This window comes from Balaenoptera musculus, chromosome 2 (assembly GCF_009873245.2).
Source record: "Balaenoptera musculus isolate JJ_BM4_2016_0621 chromosome 2, mBalMus1.pri.v3, whole genome shotgun sequence".
NCBI lineage: Eukaryota > Metazoa > Chordata > Mammalia > Artiodactyla > Balaenopteridae > Balaenoptera > Balaenoptera musculus.
In genome coordinates this window covers 2,734,611-2,759,063 of record NC_045786.1, presented here as the reverse complement: position 1 = coordinate 2,759,063, position 24,453 = coordinate 2,734,611, and the positions used below count along the sequence as shown (strand labels likewise).

The window sequence follows — 24,453 nt, the reverse complement described above, 5'->3', positions numbered from 1 at the left end:
ACGCGAGGTTATGTTTGACCAGTCGAAGAAGAAGTTGTAGCCGGAGGCTCCCAGGAACCCAACTCTGTTTCTCCTTTAAGAGCAGGACTTTGTTTGGTATTTGCTAATTCAGTGTTCATGGTGACCTTGTAGAACTTCGTTGCTGCGGTTAATGAAAACTGACTATAACTGCATCTTTGTTGTTGAACTTCCTAACTGAGTTTAAATAGCAGCTACAGCAATGTCAGGCATATCACATAGTACAGAAGGAACTTCCAAAAGATTTACTTTGATTCCATGAATTGGATGAAAACAATCAGCCCATTATTGGAATTAACTGATTTCTATTTAATGTATCTCTTGACACTGATAGAAAGCTGGCATCACTTAAGTGTAAATTTCTTCTGCTAATAGAGCCAACAAAATAACAGCTGTCACTTAATTTTGACTATGTAAACAAGATACTTTGTAATCAGAACTGAGCAAGATTAAAGACTAGTCATTTGATCCAAATGAAAAGTCATGCTTTATAGAATAATATATAAAACATCTTCTTCATCTGCTTTTCTTAAATTGGTATCTTCGAGCTAATCATAGTTGGGGCAGCAGCATTGAATATTTTTTCCACCTCCACCCAAGACTGCAGGATTTAGCTGTCCTTCGGCCTCTCCTGTCCAAGTGTGCTTCCTTTTTCTGCCCATGGTTTGGGTGCTGACCTTGAGAACGAGGTGTCAGTTATAGCCCATCCAGAGAGAGGTCTTTCACATTTAACCACAGGTTAAATTGACAGTTGGATTCACTGCGCGTGTATCTCACAGCACTCAACAAGATCAGGGCAGAGCCTGGAAGTAAACGTTCTGGCTTATTATAACACTCTCGTTAAAAAAAATCGCTAGAAAGTGGAGAATCCAGGACAAATAATAAATTGGGGGGGGGGACACTGTGACAATGGACCTAAGTTGAGACTGTCTCAGTCAAACTGACACACATGGTCGCTTTACCAGACACGTGTCTTTTCAAAAATCTCCTAACCCCAAATTCCTGATTGCTGTTTTCCCCTCGCAAAGGCTGTGCCCTCAATGTGATTCACTTGTTTGTGACTATTTAGTAATTTCCACAGCATTATGCACATGGAAAAGAATGTAAAACATTCTTATTAGTCAGTTTTATTCATTGTGGCACTTTTTTTTTTCTAGAACGTTTTCTGTTTATCTTAAAACTTGTATTAAATTTTGCATGCCTTCATTTTTAAACTAAAGACATGTAATAAATTTATGGTATTGTTCTTCCTTAAATTAGTTCTTTTGTTATCTTGATAAAAATATCATACAATAATTTTAAAACTGGGAATGAAAGGAATACAGTTGTTAACATATATTTGATAAAAATGGATTATCTGAATAGGATTATGATAATACTTTATATTCTATTACAGGATTAAAAGGATTTACCATACATCTTATGACTCTTTACTGGAGCCTTGGGAGACAGGTAAGTGACAAGCATTTTTTGAAGAGATATTTCTGAAACATTAAATGATTTGATCCATAGGTTCCTGACAAAGTAGGCAATGGAGTATATCTTACTTCAGTGATTTACCTCTTTTTCTCCTCAGTAAAAATAGTAGAAATACCATGTTTACATGAATGTAATGTAACATTCTCTGGTATCCAATAAATCATATTTTCCAGGGAGTCTTAGGTTTATTTTGTATAATAATTATACAGAGAACATTGTCAATAAGAGAAAGAAGTTCAGCATATTTCAAAACTTAAAGCCCTAAAAAAAATCGTTAAATGCAAAGTGGTGTCCTGGATTGTATCTTAGAACTGAAAAAAGACATCAGTGAAAAAACAGGTGAAATCCAAATAAAGTCTATAGCTTAGTTAATAGGAAATGTACCAATGTCAGTTTCTCAGTATTGACAAATGTACCATGGTAGTGTAAGATGTTAACTTTAGGTGGAATTTGGTGAAAGGAATACAGGAACTCGGTAATATCTTTGCAACTCTTCTGTAAATCTAAAATTATTCCAAAATAAAAATTTTTCTTTAAAGCCAAAAAAAATCAAGATTTATTTGAAAATTGTAGTTTAGAAGTAGCTTTTCTGTGTAATTGTTTGAAAAATCAAAATAATTAATTACCTTTAGAAAAACCCAGATTCCGTGCATTAGAGATGCAGGGAAATATGTGACGATAGGTTTCAGTTTTCAGTTCGTGGGAGGCGTGGGATTTCATTTTCTTGACATTGGCCTGGCGTCCATGAACATCTCCTTGAGCTCGGTTACAGACTTGCTCTTTGATTCCTTTAAGGTACTTGTGTGTTCTTTGGTGCTTTAGTACAGCTCTTTCTGTTAACATAAGCAGGCCCCTTCCATGGTTCCCAGTGTACCGCTTTTTTTCTTTTTCTTTTCTTTTCTTTGATGTACTGTTAGAGGCAAAAAGGCCAGTGATGTGACTCAGTGGTTTGGAGTTGAGACCCTTTTAGGGTGGTTTTGTTCAGTCACACCTACTTGAGCTTCTAGGTCAGGTGCTAGACTCAGCTGGCCTATCGTTAAAGAGCCATTTCTGTAGTTGAGCTGAAATAATTGATTGCTGTCAGATAATTGAAATTCTCAGTTTCCAAAATGAACTCTGGCAGTATAACTCTTAAATTTCTATAAATATTAAAAGACTTTAAGAAGGGAGCTCTGTAGTTTGCTGAACTATTACATAACTTGTCATTAATAAAAGTAAAATAGCCCTGCTGGCCTTATAAATGGTCTCCTGCTGCTGTTGCCAACTTTAGTGATTTTAGTTAAACTTAAATTTCATAACGGGAAATAGAAGTATATGGTAGTTAAAGGATATAGACATTTAAAACAGCAGACCCAGGCCTGAATGACTTTTGCAGGCTAATTGTTAGGCTTGGAGAGTTCTGTTTTGCTTGATGATATTTGTTCAGAATTGGTGTTGTAAATTCTATTGGCATGAGATTGATATCTTTACTTCTTAGTGATGTAGCATAATTGTGCCAACCTTGGTAGGAAAGTTTAGAAAAAGGGAGGAGCATTTTTTCAGGACAAGTTGTAATTCCATCGATCAAATTATAATCCACACATAAAATCAAGCAAAAAAGCTTTTTATTATTCTTCTGTGCTCGAAGAGCCTTGCAAGTGTTGTTTCTGGAGACGTGCTTTACCACTCAGCTGGCTGGCTGTCACTTTATGGTCACCTAAAGTATAAATGGGGGTAGCTAATAGGCACGGAGCGCTTTCTATGTACCAGGCACTTTGTTTGCAGTGATCTCATTTAATCGTCACAAACACCTATGAGCTAGTTTGGAACTCCCATCATAGATGAGGCTGGAGGGGAACAGATGTCTCCAGGGCAACGCTGAAGGTGTGGGGCAGAAAGAGCCGATGGCCGTGGTGTGCAGTACCTACAGTTTAGTTCCTAATATTACCCGCTTCCAGGGAACCCTGAGTCTGCAGACACACGGTAAACTTCAGCTTGCAGCAGCTCTTCTGGGTAAAAGGATGTCTGATCACACCGGGTGACCTCGAGCAGATTCCCCCCGGGGTGACGGGCCTGGAGTGGAGTCTCCTGCTCCCCGTTCCAGCCTCGCCCTGGCTCATCCTCTGGTTCCCCAGCATGTCCGTTGTTCTCTGTCACCCGATGCATTGCCGAACAGTCACTCATTGTGTGCTTCATTGATCAGCTCTGGGGAACAGGATCTCAGTGTGCCTCCTGGTCAGCGCTGGGCAACTGAACGTTGTCAGTGGGGGCGAGAACTTGGATTCAGAAGCCAGGACCCACGCCAGAGGCCAGGGGTGGGGTAATTGAGCAGCTGGCATGTGAAATGGGGCTCTCCAGACTCAGTCAGCCGGCCAGGAGGCAGAAGGAGAGTTGCACGTGACTTCGAAAGGTGGTCTTTGAAAAAGACTGTGATGGCTGGCTGTGGATTTTGTAGTTTGTAGATATAAAATACTCCCAGTTGCTTTTTGAGGAAGAATGAGAATGTTGCCAACTTACACATCATAGTGCTTGTTAAAATTGGCAGAAACCGCCCTCTCTGTAGCTTTTCCCCATCACTTCTAGCCATGTCTTTCTGTGGCTCTAAATCTCCAGTCCTTCTTATACTTGAAAGCATAAAATGCACGCAGGATTACAAACTCTCCTTCTCGGTCTCCTCTTCTTCGTGGTCTCTGGCGGTTGGTGTCCTTCAGGGCTCAGTCCTTGGTTGCCTTCGCTGCTTATTCTCTATGTGATCTCATGCATCCCTCACTTTAAATACCATGTGTCCCCCCAGTTAATTTCTTTGCCTTGATCTCTCCCATGAGCTCCAGGCTCCTATCCGTCTGCCTATCCAGCGTCTCTATTCAGAAGCCCAATAAGCATTTCAAACTTAGCGTATGTGCAGCGGGACGCCTGGACTCTCTTCCCCAGACAAGCCCCTGCATCCTCCTCCAGCTCACTCAGTGGCCCACTCAGTTGCTCAGGCCAAAACCTAGACGTCGTCTTTGACTTTTCTCTTTGCTTCTTAACCCACATCCAGTCTATCAGGGGGCTTAGACGTCTTCCTTTCAAAACATATCCCTTTGCTGCCATTGCCCCCACTGCTACTCTAGTATAATTATATAATGTAACTTATAGTCACCATTGTAAGTTACCTAGATGATAGTAATAGTCTCCTCACTGGCCTTCCTTATCTCTAGTCTGTGCTCCATAGAGCAGCGAAAGTGGGTTTTGTTTTGTTTTGTTTCGTTTGTTTGAGTTTTAATGTTAAACAGTTCCTGTCCTTCCCCTGTTCAGAACCCTGCAGTGTCTACCCATTACACTCAGGATAAACTTCTCACCCTGTTCTACCAGGCCCTGTGTGTTCTCCCTGCTGCCTTTTCTCCTGCCATTCTCTGCGTGCTCATGTGGCTCTGTAGCCACAGTTGCTTTCTTGCTGTCCCTTAAATTCTCCAAGTCCGTTTGGAATTGGCTAAATCCCTCCTACCCTCTACCCTGTACCTCATCCTGACCATTTCAGCTTTTAGCCTGGTGCCAGTGGAGGCAGATTTAGAGAGAAAAGTACATTTCTAAGGCTCTGTAGCACATGTAGTGGGAGAGGTCAGAGGTCACACTAGAAGTTTTGCAGTTTCGTTGTTCCAAGTTTCTGTAATTTGAATTGCTCTCAAGTGTAAGAGGGACTGGAGATGTAGAGCTGCAGAAAGACATTGCTAGAATCGATGGGTAGAAGTTACAGAGAGAGAGGTTTCTGAGAGAACATTGAATAAGCAGTAGAAGGAATAAGTTGCTAACAATGACATCTGCATATAAATAGACCGGGCTGCTGCAGAGGACAGTGGGTTCTTTGTCACTGACGGTGTCAACTTGAGGCTGATCAACCTCCTGGGATGTTGCAGAGGAAGATGTGCTAGGGTGGGGGAGGGGAGAGTGGTTTTTCTCCCCAGAGTTGGTCTCCCCAACTCTGAGATTATATCAGTTTTCAGAATCTTCTTTTTTCAGACGACTCCTCCTGTCTTTGTATTGGGAAGCTTTCACCCATAAATTATAAAGGTGAACTTCTAGGTGAAGTTCCCAGTATTTGACGTGAAAGAAGAGCTCCTATCAAGGTACTCAGGTGGGCCAAGTCCTCATCTAAGGCATTTCCTTGGAGGCATTTTTCTTTCTTTCATTTTTTAATTTAAAATTTATTTAGATTGATATTAGGTCTGAAATAAACAATACATACATACACAAACTCTGTAATAGATTTTAGTTATTAAACAAAAGTGTACTGAGTCTCAGAAGTAAAGAGCAGGATATTTGGAGATGGCCTTTGGTCAGAGTTTGCTAGAAATGGAAAGTTCATCCTACTCTTATGCCAGAAGCTCTTTGAGAAGGAGTGACTGTGCTTCACTGTGTCGTGGAGGGTGATCCAGCCGTTCCCTTCTCTTCTCTTGGAAAGACAAAAATAGGATTTAAATAACAGAGAACTTTAAGTTATAAGCGCTTTTAGTTAGACCCCAGAAAGTCTATTAAAGCAAATTCCAGTTTCTTATAACCACTGAACTGTGCAACTTGGAATTAGTGTTATAGGAAGGAATGATTTTCAGGGACTCTGTGATACTGAAGTACTTTATATTTGATTGCTCTGGTAACTAGCGCCTAAATAATAGGATGACACATTTAAAGATCGCCTGACACACCTGCCTGTAGTGCCAGGGTCCGGCCCGCCCCTGTGCATGCTGGCGCACCATGTGAAATCAGCGTTGTAATGAAGACACCGTTCTGCCTCTAAGGAAGGTCTGAACTCTGTAACATGTTTTCACCTAGAATCTCTCTGGTTTCTCTGTCTTCTCCAGGCTTCTGACTTTGCTCCCCTCTTTCCCATTAGAGCTACCTCTGTCTTTTAGATTTGACTCCTTCTTCTCTTTTTGTTTTTTTTTACGGATATTATTATTTTTTTAAAACATCTTTATTGGAGTATAATTGCTCTACAATGGTGTGTTAGTTTCTGCTGTATCAAAAAGTGAATCAACTATATGTATACGTATATCCCCATATCTCCTCCCTCTTGTGTCTCCCTCCCACGCTCCCTATCCCACCCTCTAGGTGGTCACAAAGCACCGAGCTGATCTCCCTGTGCTATGCAGCTACTTCCCACTAGCTATTTTACATTTGCTAGTGTATATATGTCCATGCCACTCTCTCACTTCGTCCCAGCTTACCCTTCCCCCTCCCCGTGTCCTCAAGTCCATTCTCTGTGTCTGTGTCTTTATTCCTGTCCTGCACCTAGGTTCTTCAGAACCTTTTTTTTTTTTTTTTTAGATTCCATATATATGTGTTAGCATACAGTATTTGTTTTTCTCTTTCTGACTTACTTCACTCTGTAGGACAGACTCTAGGTCCATCCACCTCACTACAAATAACTCAATTTCATTTCTTTTTATGGCTGAGTAATATTCCATTGTATAAATGTGCCACATCTTCTTTATCCATTCATCTGTCGATGGACACTTAGGTTGCTTCCATGTCCTGGCTATTGTAAATAGAGCTGCAATGAATATTGTGGTACATGACTTTTTGAATTATGGTTTTCTCAGGGTATATGCCCAGTAGTGGGATTGCTGGGTCGTATGGTAGTTCTATTTTTAGTTTTTTAAGGAATGTCCATAGTGTTCTCCATAGTGACTTTATCAATTAACATTCCCACCAACAGTGCAAGAGGGTTCCCTTTTCTCCACACCGTCTCCAGCATTTATTGTTTGTAGATCCTTTGTATTTCTGCAGTGTCAGTTGTTACTTCTCCTTTTTCATTTCTAATTCTATTGATTTGAGTCTTCTCCCTTTTTTCTTGATGAATCTGGCTAATGGTTTATCAATTTTGTTTATCTTCTCAAAGAACTAGCTTTTAGTTTTATTGATCTTTGCTGTTGTTTCCTTCATTTCTTTTTCATTCATTTCTGATCTGATCTTTATGATTTCTTTTCTTCTGCTAACTTCGGCATTTTTTTGTTCTTCTTTCTCTAATTGATTTAGGTGTAAGGTTAGGTTGTTTATTTGAGACGTTTCTTGTTTCTTGAGGTAGGATTGTATTGCTATAAACTTCCCTCTTAGAACTGCTTTTGCTGCATGCCATAGGTTTTGGGTCATCATGTTTTCATTGTCATTTGTTTCTAGGTATTTTTTGACTTCTTCTTTGATTTCTTCAGTGATCTCTTTGTTATTAAGTAGTGTATTGTTTTGCCTCCATGTGTTTGTATTTTTTACATTTTTTTTACAGATATTTTCCTGTAATTAATATCTAGTCTCATAGCGTTGTGGTCAGAAAAGGTACTTGATACGATTTCAGTTTTCTTAAATTTACCAGTGCTTGATTTGTGACCCAGGATATGATCTATCCTGGAGAATGTTCCATGAGCACTTGAGAAGAAAGTGTATTCTGTTGTTTTTGGATGGAATGTCCTATAAATATCAATTAAGTCCATCTTGTTTAATGTATCATTTAAAGCTTGTGTTTCCTTATTTATTTTCATTTTGGATGATCTGTCCGTTGGTGAAAGTGGGGTGTTAAAGTCCCCTACTATGATTGTGTTACTGTCGATTTCCCCTTTTATGGCTGTTAGCATTTGCCTTAAGTATTGAGGTGCTCCTATGTTGGGTGCATAAATATTTACAATTGTTATATCTTCTTCTTGGATTGATCCTTTGATCATTATGTAGTGTCCTTCTTTGTCTCTTGCAATAGTCTTTATTTTAAAGTCGATTTTGTCTGATATGAGAATTGCTACTCCAGCTTTCTTTTGGTTTCCATTTGCATGGAATATCTTTTTCCATCCCCTCACTTTCAGTCTGTATGTGTCCCTAGGTCTGAAGTGGGTCTCTTGTAGACAGCATATATATGGGTCTTGTTTTTGTATTCATTCAGCTAGACTATGTCTTTTGGTTGGAACATTTAATCCATTTACATTTAAGATAGTTATCGATATGTGTGTTCCTATTACGGTTTTCTTAATTGTTTGGGGTTTGTTATTGTGGGTCTTTTCCTTCTCTTGTGTTTCCTGCCTAGAGAAGTTCCTTTAGCATTTGTTGTAAAGCTGGTTTGGTGGTGCTGACTTCTCTTAGCTTTTGCTTGTCTGTAATGGTTTTAATTTCTCCATCAAATCTGAATGAGATCCTTGCTGGGTAGAGTAATCTTGGTTGTAGGTTTTTCTCTTTCATCACTTTAAATATGTCCTGCCACTCCCTTCTGGCTTGCAGAGTTTCTGCTGAGAAATCAGCTGTTAACCTTATGGAGATTCCCTTGTGTGTTATTTGTTGCTTTTCCCTTGCTGCTTTTAATATTTTTTCTTTGTATTTAGTTTTTGTTAGTTTGATTAATATGTGTCTTGGCATGTTTCTCCTTGGATTTATCCTATATGGGACTCTCTGCGCTTCCTGGACTTGATTGACTATTTCCTTTCCCATATTACGGACATTTTCAACTATAATCTCTTCAAATATTTGACTCCTTCTTCTTGATTACCATTTTGACCTCACACAAAACTGCTGCGCTGACCTAAAACATACCATTTGGATTATGTCCTGTGTTATTCCTGTTTTGAATTGAGCCAGGGATCCTCCTAGGAGGAGAGATGGCCAGTGGTACCTTCTCAGTGGTGAAGGTGACATGATCATGGCACACGTGTCATGGTTCTCAGTCTCTGGCACTGAGGCAGTTAGACTAATTTTTGCACCTGGCCTTGGCAGAAGACTAATGTATCTACACTCATTTAAAGCCAGTAATGAAATAATCAATAAAGGGAAAAGCAGTTCTCAAATGTAGTACACTTCTCTCTGTCAAATGAAAGAGGTATTTGAGCTACATACAGATGATGTTGGAAAGTTCAGGTCTTAAAATGGTATGTTAGGTCCACTCAGAGCCTCTTTATTTACTCGTTTTTCCTCTTAATAACGATAGTAAACACATACATAGCTTACTGTGTTCTGAGTGCTTTATATATTTTAGCTGATTTAGTCCTCACAGCAATCCTGTGAGGTATATATTGGGTGGGCCCAAAAGTGCCTTCAGTTTTTTAAGTAAAAATAAAAGACACGTTCTTCATTTTCACCAAGAACTTTATTGAACAACGTATTCACCCTTTTGTTCTGCTACGTTCTGCCATTTTTCAGGCAACTTCATAATTCCATCTTCCCAAAACTTTCTATCTTTTTGAGCAAAGAACTGTTCCACGTGCCTTTTACAGTCTTCCAGAGAATTGAAATTTTTTCCATTAAGAGAATTTTGTAAAGACCGAAATAAATGGAAATCTGAAGGTTCAATGTCTGGTGATATGGTGGATGAATCAGAACTTCCCATGTGGTCTTGTGTTATCCTGATGGAAGATTATGTGTTTTCTGTTGACTAATTCTGGACACTTTTCGTCGAATGCCACTTTCATTTGGTCTAATTGGGAGCGGTACTTGTTGGAATTAATCGTTTGGTTTTCTAGAAGGAGCTCATAATAGAGGACTCCCTTCCAATCCGACCATATAGACAATATCACATTCTCTGGGTGAAGACTGGCCTTTGGCGTGGTTGATAGTGGTTCATTTCGCTTGCCCCACGATCTCTTCTGTTCCACATTGTTGTACAGTATCCGCTTGTCATTGCCCGTCACAATTTGTTTTAAAAATGGAACGTTTTCGGGGCTTCCCTGTTGGCGCAGTGGTTGAGAATCTGCCTGCTAATGCAGGGGACGCGGGTTGGAGCCCTGGTCTGGGAAGATCCCACATGCCGCGGAGCAACTAGGCCCATGAGCCACAATTACTGATCCTGCGCGTCTGGAGCCTGTGCTCCGCAACGGGAGAGGCCACGATAGTGAGAGGCCCGCGCACCGCGATGAAGAGTGGCCCCCGCTTGCCGCAACTAGAGAAAGCCCTTGCACAGAAACGAAGACCCAACACAGCCATAAATAAATAAATAAATAAATAAATAAAGAATATAAATAAAATAAAATGGAACGTTTTCATTATGTTTTAAAACGTAGAGAATTGCATGCAGAAATATGGTCAAGAAGGGTTTTTTTGCTTCTGTGAGACCCAAACCTCAAAGCGATTCACATAACCAGGCTGGTGAAAATTATTTTCAAAGCTTGATTTGGATATTTAGAGTAAGTTGGCTATCTCCCGTGGGGTATAACGTTGATTGTTCTCAGTTAATGTCTCGATTTGATCGCTATCAACTTCAACTGGTCTCCCCCACCATGGAGCATTGTCTAATGAGAAATCTCCAGCACGAAACTTCGCAAACCACTTTTGACACGTTTGATCAGTCACAGGACCTTTTCCATACACTGCACAAATCTTTTTGTGCGTTTTAGTTGCGTTTTTACCTTTTTTGAAATAATAAAGCATAATATGCCGAAAATGTTGCTTTTTTTCCCTTCCATCTTCGATATTAAAATGGCTACACAAAAATTCACCAATTTTGATGAGTCTTTTTTTAAATGCACTCTGGTATGACAGCTGTCACATACAGTCTAACAAAATTATTTCCAATGAAGTTAAAGACAACTGAGTACTACCAGAGCCATCTTACGGAAAAAAACGAATGACCCTTTTGGCCCACCCAATGTGTATATATGTATGTATGTATATGCTTAGCAAAATGCTGTGAGGACACATGCCAAATATTAACAGTTGTTATCTTCTAAGTGATAGATTTATAGATGGCATATATTTTCATCTTTATATATTTGGCCACCTCCAGTTTTCAGTAGTGAGCCTGCATATTTTTCTAGATATAGTTTATGATTATTAATGTTATTACATCTGTCAGATAACTATATACTCCAACTTAGTTCATGACAGCCTAGCCTTGGAGGAAACATTTGCTTCCTACCACCGACTTACTTCTCTTCAACCTCCCCTAAAACATCTACTCTTTTTTTTTTTCCTCCATAAATGTATAAGCTATTTAATGGTTTAGAGAGGCTTCATTTTAAGCCTTTACTTAGGTATCTACCAACACAAATAATGAAGCACAAGTATTTTTAAGAATAAGGGTAATGAAATAAATACCTTTTTCTATTCAATTTTTGTATATTTTTTTGTATTCAATTCCTAAAGAAAAAAGAATCTAAATAAATACCATTTATCTTGCTTCCCCCTCTTCTAGGAAGGTATGCTCAGTAGGTTTCTTAGAGGGAGATCAGTTCTCCTTTCAGCGTTTAAAGTTCAATAACCAAATTTAAAAGTGAAGTACCTGACTCTTACTATGGAGCAGGGAAGGAAGTAGCAAGGAGACAGGATAGAAAAGCCTGATTCATTTGAAATCTCACCTTCCTAGAGAGGTGGGTGTTGGACAGAGAAAGAATTTCTGAAATCTACATAGGGGGGCTCCTGAGGATCTGCTGAACACCAAACCATGCATGCACAGGATGAAACCCCCAAAAGCTGGAAGGACATCTCATGAGAAATGAAAAATTACCAGGTCACTGTAAGATTGAGCCCTAGAGTTAAGGTTCCTCTATAGAAGCCATAAAAGAGCTTAAAACTAAGCCTCAAAAGAATCATTTTAATCCACAATAACAACTGTCTGCTAGAAATTCAATACTCTTTAAACAAATACAAGAAATCCAGCATTCAGCCACTTAAAATTCACAGTGAATTGCACCCAGTCAAACATCACTAGATAAAGAAAGGAGCAGGAGAAAAACCCCATAGCCAGGAGCCAATAGAAATAGACCCTGAAATGACAAGAGATGATAGAACTAGCAGATAGGTACTTTAAAACATCTGTTGTAAATATGGCTCATGTACATACACATAATGAGGAATGAAATAGAAGATAGAGAAAAGAAAATATTGGAACAGCCAGAGATAAAAAAAAATATAGTAACTGAAATGAAAATTTTACTAGATGGGATTAAGTGCAGATTAGATCTTTCAGGAGAAAAGGTCAGTGAACTTGAAAACATAGTGAGAATTTAACCAAAAGCATAGAGAAAAAAGGTTGAAAAAGATGAAAAGCAACTTGGTTTCCTATAGTATGATAACCATGGGCATAAGTGTAATTGTAGTCTCAGATTTTAGAGGGAGGGTGAAAGAGAAAAAAATTAATGGCTGAAATTTCCCCAAATTTGAAGAAAATATAAACCCATTGATCCAAGAAATTCAACAGAGCCCAAGCAAGACAAACAACACACACACACACACACACATACACACACACACACAGTACATCAAGAAAATTGCTGAAAATTAGTGATAGAGAAATGTTAAAAGCAGGCAGAGGGAATAAAAAGATATTACATACAAAGGAATAAAGTCAAGAATGGCAGCAGACTTGTCATCAGAAACTGCGCAAACCAGAATGCAATTTAATAGCAATTTTCAAGTGCTAGAAAAATTGTCAACCTAGTATTTTACAGCCAGTAAAAATACAAAATAAAGGAGAAAAAAAATAAGGGCCAAATAAGAACTTTTTAGACAAAAACTGAGATAACTCATGACCAGCAGACATACATTACAAGAAATATTAAAGGAAGTTTATTAGGCAAAAGGAAAATGATACCAGGTGGAAATTGGACTATACAAAGGGATAAAGAATGCTAGAAGTGGTTCATATGTTGATAAACAAAATTTTTTCTCCCTGTTTCAGTTTCTTTAAAACATAAATGTCTCTTTAAATAAAAAACAATGACAGTGTTTATCTAGTGAGATTTATAACGTATGTAAAAGTAAAATGTATGACATCAGTGGCTCAAAGAATGGGATGGGGAAAGGAAGCATATCATAAGGGTCTTATACATGAAGTGATATAATATTTTTTGAAGGTAGGTTGTCTTAAGCTAAAGAGAGTATTCACTTAAATAGCTAAGAAAGAGTTTTAACTAATAAGAAACCAATGGTGGACATGAAGTGAAATCCTAAAAACTAATCCAAAATAAGACAGGAAAAAAGGGGAGAAGGACCAAAACTAGATGGGACAAATAGAAAACTTGTAACAATATGGTAGAACAACATTCAACCATATCAGTAATCACATTAAACGTAAATGATCTACTCTAATCAGAAGGCAAAGATTGTCAAATTGGATAAAAAACCAAGATAACCTTCAAAATAGGTTAGAAACCAAAGGGTATAAAATGTATCCAATGTAAGCACAAAGTACGAGAAAACTGGAGTGGCTATAGTAATATCACAGTGGGCTTCATAACAAGTGATATTAAGAAGGTTAAAGAGGGACACTTCATAATAATGATAAATGGGTCAATTTGCCAAGAAGAAATAATAACCTTAAATTTAAATGAAAACAATACTACATTGTAAAAATACACAAAGCAGAAACTGATAGCACTGAAAAAAAAGAAACTGACAAATCTTCAATTGTAGTTGGAGATTTTAATACCCATATCAGTAATTGATGGAAAAAGTTGGAACATGATCAGGGAGGATATAGATGCGCTTAACAACACTGTAAAGCAACTTGACTTCACTGACATTTATAGAACATTCCACTCACCAGTAGCAGAATACGCATTCTTTTCAAGTGCACAGGGAATATCCACCAAGATAGCACCCCCCATCTTCTAATATATAAAACAAGTCTCAATTAAGTTTAAAATGATGGAAACTATGCAGAGTGTATCCTATGACCACAATATAATTAAGCTAGAAATCAATATCAGAAAGATACCTGGAAAATCCTCAACATTTGTAATTACACCACATACTTCTAACTAGCACATTGGTCAAAAAAAAGGGCTGATTAAAAGATGTTTTGAAGTGAATCACAATAAAAACACATCAAAATTTCTGGGATATATGTGAAGTAGTGCTTAGGCAAATCTTTAAATGATCTAAGTGTCCATCTTAAGAAGGGAGAAAAAGATCAAATGTAAACGAAAGTAAGTAGAAGGAAGGAAATAGTAAACAAAAGAACAGAAATTGATAAAATAGAAAACAGATAAACAACAGAAATAAACAAGGAAACCAAAAGCCGGCTCATTGAAAAAACGATTAAACCTCTAGCTATCCTAATCAAGAAAAATAAAGAGGAAACACGTTACTAAGTATAATGTCAGAATTGAAAGAGGGGACATCACTACAGATTCTACAGAAATTAAAAGCATATAGAAAGAATATTACAAGCATCTTTTGGACATAAGTTTGACGACTTTGATGAAATGGATACATTCCTTGGAAGGCACAAATTATGTAATGAAATTGACTTCGGAAGAAGGATAAAATTAGAGTAGCACCATATCTATTAAAGAAGTTATATTCCTGGTTAAAAACCTTCCCACACAAACAAACCAAACCAAAACCAAAAGAACTCCAGGCATGGAGAACTCCAGAACATGTTTTAACTGATGAATTCTATCAAACATTTGAAGGAGAAATAATTCAGAAAATAGAAGAAAAGGAAACTCTTCCCAACTCATTTTAGGACACTAGCATTATGCTAACTAACATCAAAACTAGGTGAAGACATTACAAGAAAAGAAAACTATAAACAAATGTCCTGCATGAACATAGGTGAAACATTTTGTTAACAAACCATTAGTAAGTCAAATCCAGCAGGATATAAAAAAATGAGTTTATTCTAGGGATGCAAGGTTGGTTTAACATTGGAAAATTCACTAGCATAAGTTCATCACTTTAATGGAAAAAAGCTATATGATCCTGTCAGTAGTTACAGGAGAAAGCATTGGAGTACAGTCAACAGTCATTTGTGATAAAATCTGTCAGGAAACTAGAAACAGAAGAGGATTTTCTTAACCTGACAAAAGACATCTACATGTAACTTCTAGCTGAAGTCTTATTTAATGTCAAAAGATGGAGTACTTTCCTCCTAAGACAGGACACAAGGCAAGTATGCCCATCTCCTCCATATATGTATCTAATACTGTAATGGAGACCCCAGCCAGTGTAACAGGCAATAAAAAGAAACAAATGACATACACATTGGCAAGGTAGAAACTAAAGGTCTTTATTTGCAGACAACATGATCATGTATAGAGAAAATGCTAAGCAATCTCTAAAAAGCCACTAGAATTTGTCATTGAATTTAGCAAGCTTGCAGGACGCAAAGTAGATACACAAAATCAGTTGTATGTATATATACCAGCAATGAAAAATTAGAAATTGAAATTTAAAATTTATATCAAAATACAAAGGACCTATAAAAACTAAAAAATGTATTTACAAGAACAATATTGGAAGGTTTTTAGTACCTAATTTCAAGACTTCCTCTACTTTTTAAAGCTCCTCTTTAAAGCTGCGGTGATCAAGGTAGTGTTGGCCTAAGGTAAACATCTATATCAATGGAATAGAATAGAGAATCCAGAAATAGACCCACACATATATGGTCAGTTGATTTCTGACAGTCGTGCCAAGTTAATTTAATGGGGAAAGGATAGTCTTTTTTAACAAATGGTACTAGAACACGTGGATATTAAATGTAAAAACATTAACCTCAACTCTTACTTCTTCTAGATATAAAAATAACTTGAAAAGAATCATGGATCTAAATATAAAAGACTAAAACTATAAAACTTCAAGAAAAAATTACAGGAGAAAATATTCGTGAACTTGGGATAGGCAAAGATTTCTTGGGGCCAAAAAGCATGAACCATAAAAGAAAAATTGACAAATGGGACTCCATCAAAATTTAAAACTTCTATTCTTCAAAGACATCGTTAAGAAAATGAAAAGGTGATCTTTAAACAGAGAGAACATATTCACAGTACATATACCTGACAAATGACTTGTAGCCAGAATATATAAAGAACTCTTACAGCTCCTTAAAAAGACAACCCAGTTAAAAATCTAGGCACAAGAAAATAATGAATGCAGCACAGGAAAAGGTGTTCAACATCATTAGACATCAGAAAAATGCAAACCAAAACAATGAGATACTATTGTATATTCATCAGAATAGCTAAAATTAAAAATTAAAAGAACAAGTGTTAGAATGGAACTTTCATATATTGCTGGTAGGAAAGTAAAACGATAAAACTGTTTAAACTGTTTGGCAGTGTGTTATAAAGTTAAACATTTACCATAACATACAACAATTTTACTACTAAATATTTACCTAAGAGAAATGATAACATATATTTACACACATACTTGTACATGAATGTCCATAGCAGCTTTATTCATAATAGCCTCAAGCTGGAAGCAACTTAAATGTCCATCAACTAGTGAATGGATGAACACATTGTGGCATATCCATGTAATAATATACTACTCAGCACTTAAAGGGAACAATATATGTACTGATACATATAACAGCATGAATGAATCTCAAAAACATTATGCTGAGTTCAATAAGCCAGACACAAAAGAATACAAACTATGATTCCATTTACTGCCCACAATTATTATACCAGAAAAGCTGCTAAAAAACCCCAAAATAAACAGATTTAATCTATAGTGACAATAAACAGACATGTTGTCTGCAGCTGAGGATGGAGTGTGATTGACCTGGATGGGGCTCAAGGGAACCTTTTGGTTTGATCAATGTGTTCTATATCTCTACAGTTTGATTAACCAGGATGGGGCTCAGGGGAAACTTTTGGTTTCATCAGTGTGTTCTATATCTCGACTATGGTGGTGATTATATGGATATATGTATATGTTTGTAAAATTCATTGAAATGTACACATTTTACCTCAATAATGTTGTTTTGAAAAAAATTCCAAAAATTTGAAAGTTATTTTACTGACAAAACATTAACTTCTGTCTAATATTAGAAGACCTCTCTGGGTAAGGCTGAAACTGAGTTGACCCGAAAATTCCATTTAGATAAATCAGTATACACAATATAAATAAAAATACATGAATTAAATATCCTTAAACAAGGAAAGAAAGTAGATGAATTCTCAGTGTAGTTAGCCTATGATTTGATGTATTGGAATGGGACCCTAGCATCCTTAAAATTCATTGATGTACCTTTCTAATTTCTTTAATTGATATTTGGTAGTGTCTCTGGCACTAAGAAGAATCCAGCTAAAATGAGGTAATTAGGGCTTCCCTGGTGGCGCAGTGGTTGAGAATCTGCCTGCCAATCAGTGCAGGGGACACGGGTTCGAGCCCTGGTCTGGGAAGATCCCACATGCCGCGGAGCAACTGGGCCCGTGAGCCACAACTACTGAGCCTGCGCGTCTGGAGCCTGTGCTCCGCAACAAGAGAGGCCGCGATAATGAGAGGCCCGCGCACCGCCATGAAGAGTGGCCCCCGCTTGCCGCAACTAGAGAAAGCCCTCGCACAGAAATGAAGACCCGACACAGCCATAAATAAATAAAAATAAATAAATAAAAATTAAAAAAAAAAAATGAGGTAATTACGTATACTCCCCTCTTGATTTTGTTTTATTGTTCTTTTCATTTTTTTAACCAGGAAGAATATGTAGAAGATACTCCAGTGTCTCTTACAATCTATTTTTCCTGTTAGGACTAGAACCCCTAGATTTTACCTGAGCACATACATGGCTGCCCATCTAGAAACTACATTTCTCTGCTTCTCTTGCAGCAGGGTGTGGCTTTGGACTAATGGGAGGTGACTGGTGATGTGTGTAAGGTTACCTCATTAAGGACAAGCTACCTGCCCTAGACTTTCTCTTTTCTCTTTCTGCTGCCGGGGGTGTTACATCAGGTATAGCAGCCACCTTAGGTCCGGAGATGGAAGCCATGTGGAAGCTGATAGAGTTAGCTTGGGTCCCTGAATGATCTTGTGACACACACCTCCCCCTGCACCCCGCATTGTGACGTGAAAAAGAAAAATCTCTAACTGTGGCTACTATATTTTTGAGTCCTTTGGTTATGGTAGAAAGTTTATACCCTAATACAAAATGGAAAGCATTTAAGAGTTTTAAGTTTTTCTCTGTGTACTGTTTGGCCATAGCCAGTATATTGTGGTGTGTATTCTCATCTATTTATTTATTTATTTAGGCTGCATTGGGTCTTTGTTGCCGCGCGCAGGCTTTCTCTGGTTGCGGCGAGCAGGGGCTACTCTTTGTTGCGGTGCGCGGGCTTCTCATTGTGGTGGCTTCTCTTGTTGCAGAGCACGGGCTCTAGGCGCGCAGGCTTCAGTAGTTGCAGCATGTGGGCTCAGTAGTTGTGGCATGTGGGCCCTAGAGCGCGCAGGCTTCAGAAGTTGCGGCGCATAGGCTCAGTAGTTGTGGCTCACGGGCTCTAGAGCGCAGGCTCAGTAGTTGTGGCACACAGGCTTAGTTGCTCTGTGGCATGGGGAACCTTCCCAGTCCAGGGATTGAACCCATGTCCCCCTGCACTGGCAGGCGGATTCTTAACCACTGCGCCACCAGGGAAGTCCCTGATATGTATTCTCAATTAAAATAATTTCTAAAATAGCATATGATTTCATGCCAAGAGTTCTCTTTGATCCAGTAGTTATTTAGGAGAGTGTTTCTCCAATTTACAAGTTACTTTTAAAATTTAGGTACTAATTAGTAATAAATTGATACACAGCATTCTGCTTTTCTAATTTTTAAATGTTTTCGTGGACTAATTTATGATCAGTTTTGGTAAAGTTCCACAGACCTTTTTAAAGAATTTGCCTTCTTTGTAAGATACTAAAATATTTATTTATTATGTTGTTTAACTTTTCTATAATTATTTTTTATCTGATCTCAAAGGTTTAAATATGTAAATCAGTGATTTCTTCCATTAATTTTTCTTTATATTTTTCTCTTTTTTTGTTTTGCTTTGTGTGTTCATGTATTATTAACTGTCACTATCTCAATTGAGGATTATACCTTTTATCAGAATAATATCACTTTTTTCCTGATTTACGTCTTGTGCTTTGTGTTTTAGCTGACATTAATATTGCTACTTTAGTTTATATTTCCCTATGTATCTGTGTACTTCTTATTATAGTTATCCTTTCTTTGTCATTTCTTTTAGATATGTTTTCTATAAGTGGAGCATAGTTGGATTTCATAGTTGGATTTTTTAACCTAATGGGAGGAACCTTTGTCTTTTAACAGGTATTTTAAGTCATTTATATTTATTGTCAAAATTGATCTTTAATTGGTTTTATTTCATTGATCTTGTTTCTTTTATACAAGTCTTTTATTTTCCATTGTGTTTTGGGCTTTTTGCTATTTGATTTAAAGTTTATCTTTGTTTAATTTGGTTTTGAATTTTGCCTGCTTTGAAATCTGCTGCTGATTATTTTTAAGTTTTTATGAAACCTTAAATCTATGTAATACCTATAATTAAGTCAAGAATGAGATGGTATCTTTTGTTTTCCCTCAGTAGGAAATGAGAAATTTAATAAAGTTTTACTTATCTGCTTCTCAGTTTTCATTGATATCTAAGATTTTTATCTCAGAATATTATTAAATTGTAATTTAAAATAATTTGTAAAATATTTTCATTAATTTTTATAGCTATAGAAATTATGAAAACCCTAAGATTGTCACAACTTTAAATAAATTGCCATGTTTTCCAAGTATATATCAAAGTGAACCTTAAGAAAGTCATTAAAAATATGCTATTGTGCCATATTACATTACTTCTCATTATTTTCTTGACCTATTTCTGTATTATATCTTTTTTTTTTTTTTTTTTTTTTAATTAATTTATTTATTTATTTATTTTTGGCTGTGTTGGGTCTTCGTTTCTGTGCGAGGGCTTTCTCTAGTTGCGGCGAGCGGGGGCCACTCTTCATCGCGGTGCGCGGGCCTCTCACTATCGCGGCCTCTCTTGTTGCGGAGCACAGGCTCCAGACGCGCAGGCTCAGTAGTTGTGGCTCACGGGCTTAGTTGCTCCGCGGCATGTGGGATCTTCCCAGACCAGGGCTTGAACCCGTGTCCCCTGCATTGGCAGGCAGATTCTTAACCACTGCGCCACCAGGGAAGCCCTGTATTATATCTTAAAAAGACACTTTTTATTATTGCCCACATTCAGGCCCTTTCCCTTCTCATTAGACTGGGAAAAAAGAAGAAATAGTCAAATTGAAGTTAATGTATCAAATTTTGTATTTGGTGTTTGCAATGGCAAAGTATAAGATTCAGAATATGTTTGGGATTATTGAATTAATGTATTTTATGGTGATGGGTAGGGAAACATTACCAGTTACTTACGAGTAAGCTTGTTTTCTGAGATGTCCCTGTCAATTATGGTATCAGGTGGCACAGGGCATGGCATTTACATTCTCCTTAATGTTTGCTCAGTGTCAGAGGCTGTCCTTTTGCTTTGAGTCCCTGATAGAGTATTATCCCTACCTTGGATGCTTCTAGTCATGTGCCCTTCTCAAGTGGGCGTCATCTCCATTCCCTCACTATAATAAGGGTGCTTGTGTACAGGGCTTTCCCATTTTTTTCAGAATATACTTGAGGACTATTTATGGAAGCGGCTCTTAGAGGACCCGCAGCCTTGTCTTGGAAACAGTGTGGAGGAAAGAAGCCTGTAGCAGTTGCAAGGGGTAATATCTTTAAGAAAACAGTAATGTGGCTAAGTCACTTTGAACTGGAAGGCTTGTCTTTATTTCTCATATTTTTTTTAGCAGTTAATTATGTAGCTGGACTACCAAAATGCAGGGAGTGAGGGGAAGCTGAGAATTGCGGGTCAGGGTGAAGTTCTTGGCCAGAGACTCCTTTCCGTGTGGCGTGTGGAAAGCAAACGGGCTGAGGAGAATACAGGAGGACCGTTAGTCTTGCTTTGGTCCTCTGTTTTCCTTTGTGACCATGGCAAACGTCTCAGCTCTTCTGGGCCTCAGGCGGGGTCTGTGCAGTGAGAATGGTGACTGTCCAAGATGCTTTCTCACTTTAAAACTCCGCGCCTGACCAGGGCACCAGGGGTAGCAAGGGAGTTTCCATCTGACAGCACTTTTATTTATTTTGTTTAAGCAAAGAAGTTAGCTTCATTTCATCTTGGAAAGTCAAGATAAATAAATCACTTCTCTTACCACCTTGAGTAAGGAGAATTGGAAGGATCATATGTGACTCATGTATTTGTGCTCCGACCTGACGTTAGCAAGTGACACCCGTTGTGGTGGACTGTCCCACCATAACACCTGGAAGTAATCTAGTAAAAGAATGACTCAGAGGAATGTGAAATCACCATTTTTTCCCCTGAGAAAACTAAGATATTTATCTAGACTCCCAGAAGGTTCTTGCCTTTTTCCCTGGGATGTGTGCATGTTTTGAGATTGAGGGTCCTGGGAGGTAGGCCCGCTGTGCGACCTTCAGCCAGGCATCAGACTGAAGGTCACGCCGAAGATCTTTCATTGATGAGGTCCTGAGTGGTCCAAAGGCTGCTTGCACTGAGTTTGTGTTTCATGAGGTCAGCAGTAGGAGGTCGCCCAAACGGGCTTTTTGTCCTAAGCTGAGCTGGGCATGGTCACAAGCAGGGTGGGCAGAGAGCGTTTTCAGATCATGAACCTGTCACAGTTGTGGAAGAGCGAGGGCACAGTGCTGACTGAGTGGAATCTGTACAGCGGTCAGAGGACGACTCTTTCTGAAGAGGGGCTTTGTTCTGGCAGGTTCTGGAGGATGATTCCCGACAAAGGCTCCATCCAGAGCAGCGTGGAAAACAGATCATTGCTTCTTTTCTCTATAGTCATCACTTTGAGGACTACAAAGTCATTGAAAAGTTTTATTTCCTGCTCTATCAAGAGCTTCTAGGGGAAAAGAAAAAAGAGAATTGTTTCATTTCAGAAATGCATTTTGTTTCAGTCAATAAAAAGTTGCTGTGAATAAGTCAAAATAAAATGCAAAATAAATTCAAAACATGGATAAAAAAAGTAGGTGGTAGGCTTTTATTAACTGCCAGAGTGAGGTAGGCCCTTCTAGGGATGCAGAAACCAACACTCAGTAACCTCTGTTCTCAGGAACTGAGCTTGAGTGAGGCAGACAGATAGATGGCTAATACTTACTATGTTTCATTTGGTTTTTTTTTTTTTTAATAACTTGGGGTTTGTGTTTTTTTTTTTTTTTTTTGGCTGTGTTGGGCCTTCGTTTCTGTGCATGGGCTTTCTCTAGTTGTGGCAAGCAGGGGCCACTCTTCATCGCGGTGCGCGGGCCTCTCACTGTCGCGGCCTCTCTTGTTGCGGAGCGCAGGCTCAGTAGTTGTGGCTCACGGGCCTAGTTGCTCCGCGGCATGTGGGATCTTCCCAGACCAGGGCTCGAACCCGTGTCCCCTGCATTAGCAGGCAGATTCTCAACCACTGCGCCACCAGGGAAGCCCCTCAGTTGGGTTTTTATAGAGCAGCTACTCTATGCAAGACACTGCACTAGATGTTGAGTCTACAAGGCGAGGTAGATAGAGTCCCTGTTCTCAAGATATTTAGAGTCCAGAGTGAGATGCGTCACCAGGCGTGCAGAGCACCAGGTACACGGAGGCATATAGGAAGACATCAGTAACTAGAATGCACAGGAGAGAATACGCAGGTGACTTTGAACTTGCGCCAAGAACTAAGCAGTCTCAAGGCACCGATTCCTGCAGCGGTTGCCGTAAGCTGTGCTTATTAACATTCTGGCCCCAGAGCTACACCTTTCTGACGTTAAGGATAATAAAAATAGCCAAGAATCGTACAGTGCTTGACTCAGTGTCAGGCACAGTCTAGTACTTTACACATAACAACTTATGTAATCCTTGCAACAGTCCTATCAGGTAGTGTTAATATTAGACCAGAAACTGAGGCCCAGAGCAGGTGGGTAACAGCTAGCCTGCGGTGGGTCACCACGGTGCTAGGTTGAGGCTTCTAGAATCAAGGAAGCCAGCTACAGGAGGAGCCATTGTTCTGAGGTTTGCAGATATAGCAGCTTAACATTAATGAGCCCATAGCTGAGCGTCTGGGAGAAAACAATTGTTGATACATGTGCTTTTCATTTGCTAGAAATAAAGCTGTACATTGTTGTTGTTGTTGAAATTGCCCTATACTAGCTATACATTATATCTAGAATTTTTATTTGAAATTATAGGAAAATAACTTTTGATCAAATAGTATTACCCGTTTATTTACAGAGAAGGGCTTTCTTGAATTATAAATATATCTAAAAGAGATCATACTGCTTCCTGCAAACACTGACTCCACAGCTCCTTGAGGTGGAGATTTCTATTCAGCCTAATGTCCTCCTGGTCAAGTAAGAGGCTGCTTTCTCTACCTCTCATCTGTTGAAATGTCTGTCCCTTTTTACAGTACCGGAGGTCTTTAATTTATAAGCTGGATTTGTAAATTGCAGGGGTCCAGGCCCGTTGGGCCTGTGGCTTCCCTTGGTGCGTGAACCACAGGAGGCCTGCTCTTTGCTGCTTTGAGGGAGTTCATAAGAGCTTCTGTGACCTGGTTTGCCCACAGTATAGGCTCACATCCAGGTGATCTGAAGGAAGAAGAATGGGGTGAAAAAGTCAAAGTTATGGTTGTGAACGGGAAGGAAAGTTAGAATTTTAAAACCAGAATCAAAATGGTACAGACAAGAATTAGAAGTTAGGAAGGGCCTAGGAGGAGAGGTTTTTAATTAGAGCCACCCTCAAGACATTGGAAATTGTTGTGATGGTTTTAAATAGGCAACCCCTTTGGCCTTAAAAAGAATCGGCAACTTGACTTTCTGTATGTGGTTTATGAAATGTAAACACACACAGAATTCAAGGGGAGAAGGTGATCTTTCAGTGTAAAACTGTTTCGATTTATGGCTTCCTGGACATTGAAAGCCTCCTTGCACCTTGATTAAATACATTGAGTGGTTTTAAACTTAATAAAATTGTAAGGAAGGTTCTTTTTGTTTTCTTTTTGCACAAGCAGGTATTTTCAGTGTAACGATCAGGAAGATGAGGAAGATTATTGAAGGCAGTCTGTGACATAAAGCTTGAATGGTATTACTAAATAAAGAAAAGGAGCTTTAGACCTCTTTTTGACTCTATCTACAAATAAAATAAACTTTTTCATGTAATACTGAAATCAACTATGCAATCGAAGAAACTTATTAAGATAATACTTTGTGTAAATCTATTTTCTACTTTGCTTTACTAAATATTTTATTTATAG

The 24,453-nt window shown here is 38.4% G+C and overlaps 1 protein-coding gene across 14 annotated transcripts in view; it reads left to right on the top strand.

Annotated features, from left to right (window-relative positions):
* ZNF438 (zinc finger protein 438) overlaps nt 1-24,453 on the top strand; it is a 169,559-nt gene that overhangs the window by 39,050 nt on the left and 106,056 nt on the right. For 8 of the 14 annotated variants that reach the window (XM_036842545.1, XM_036842542.1, XM_036842552.1 and 5 more), the window contains one exon: nt 1,415-1,470. In XM_036842545.1, coding sequence (XP_036698440.1) covers nt 1,441-1,470 — 30 coding nt within the window. In that variant the 5' untranslated portion in view covers nt 1,415-1,440. Of the gene's footprint in view, nt 1-1,414; nt 1,471-19,367; nt 19,451-24,453 lie in introns of those variants that run through there. The other 6 variants (XM_036842550.1, XM_036842554.1, XM_036842556.1 and 3 more) reach the window with 1 other exon arrangement.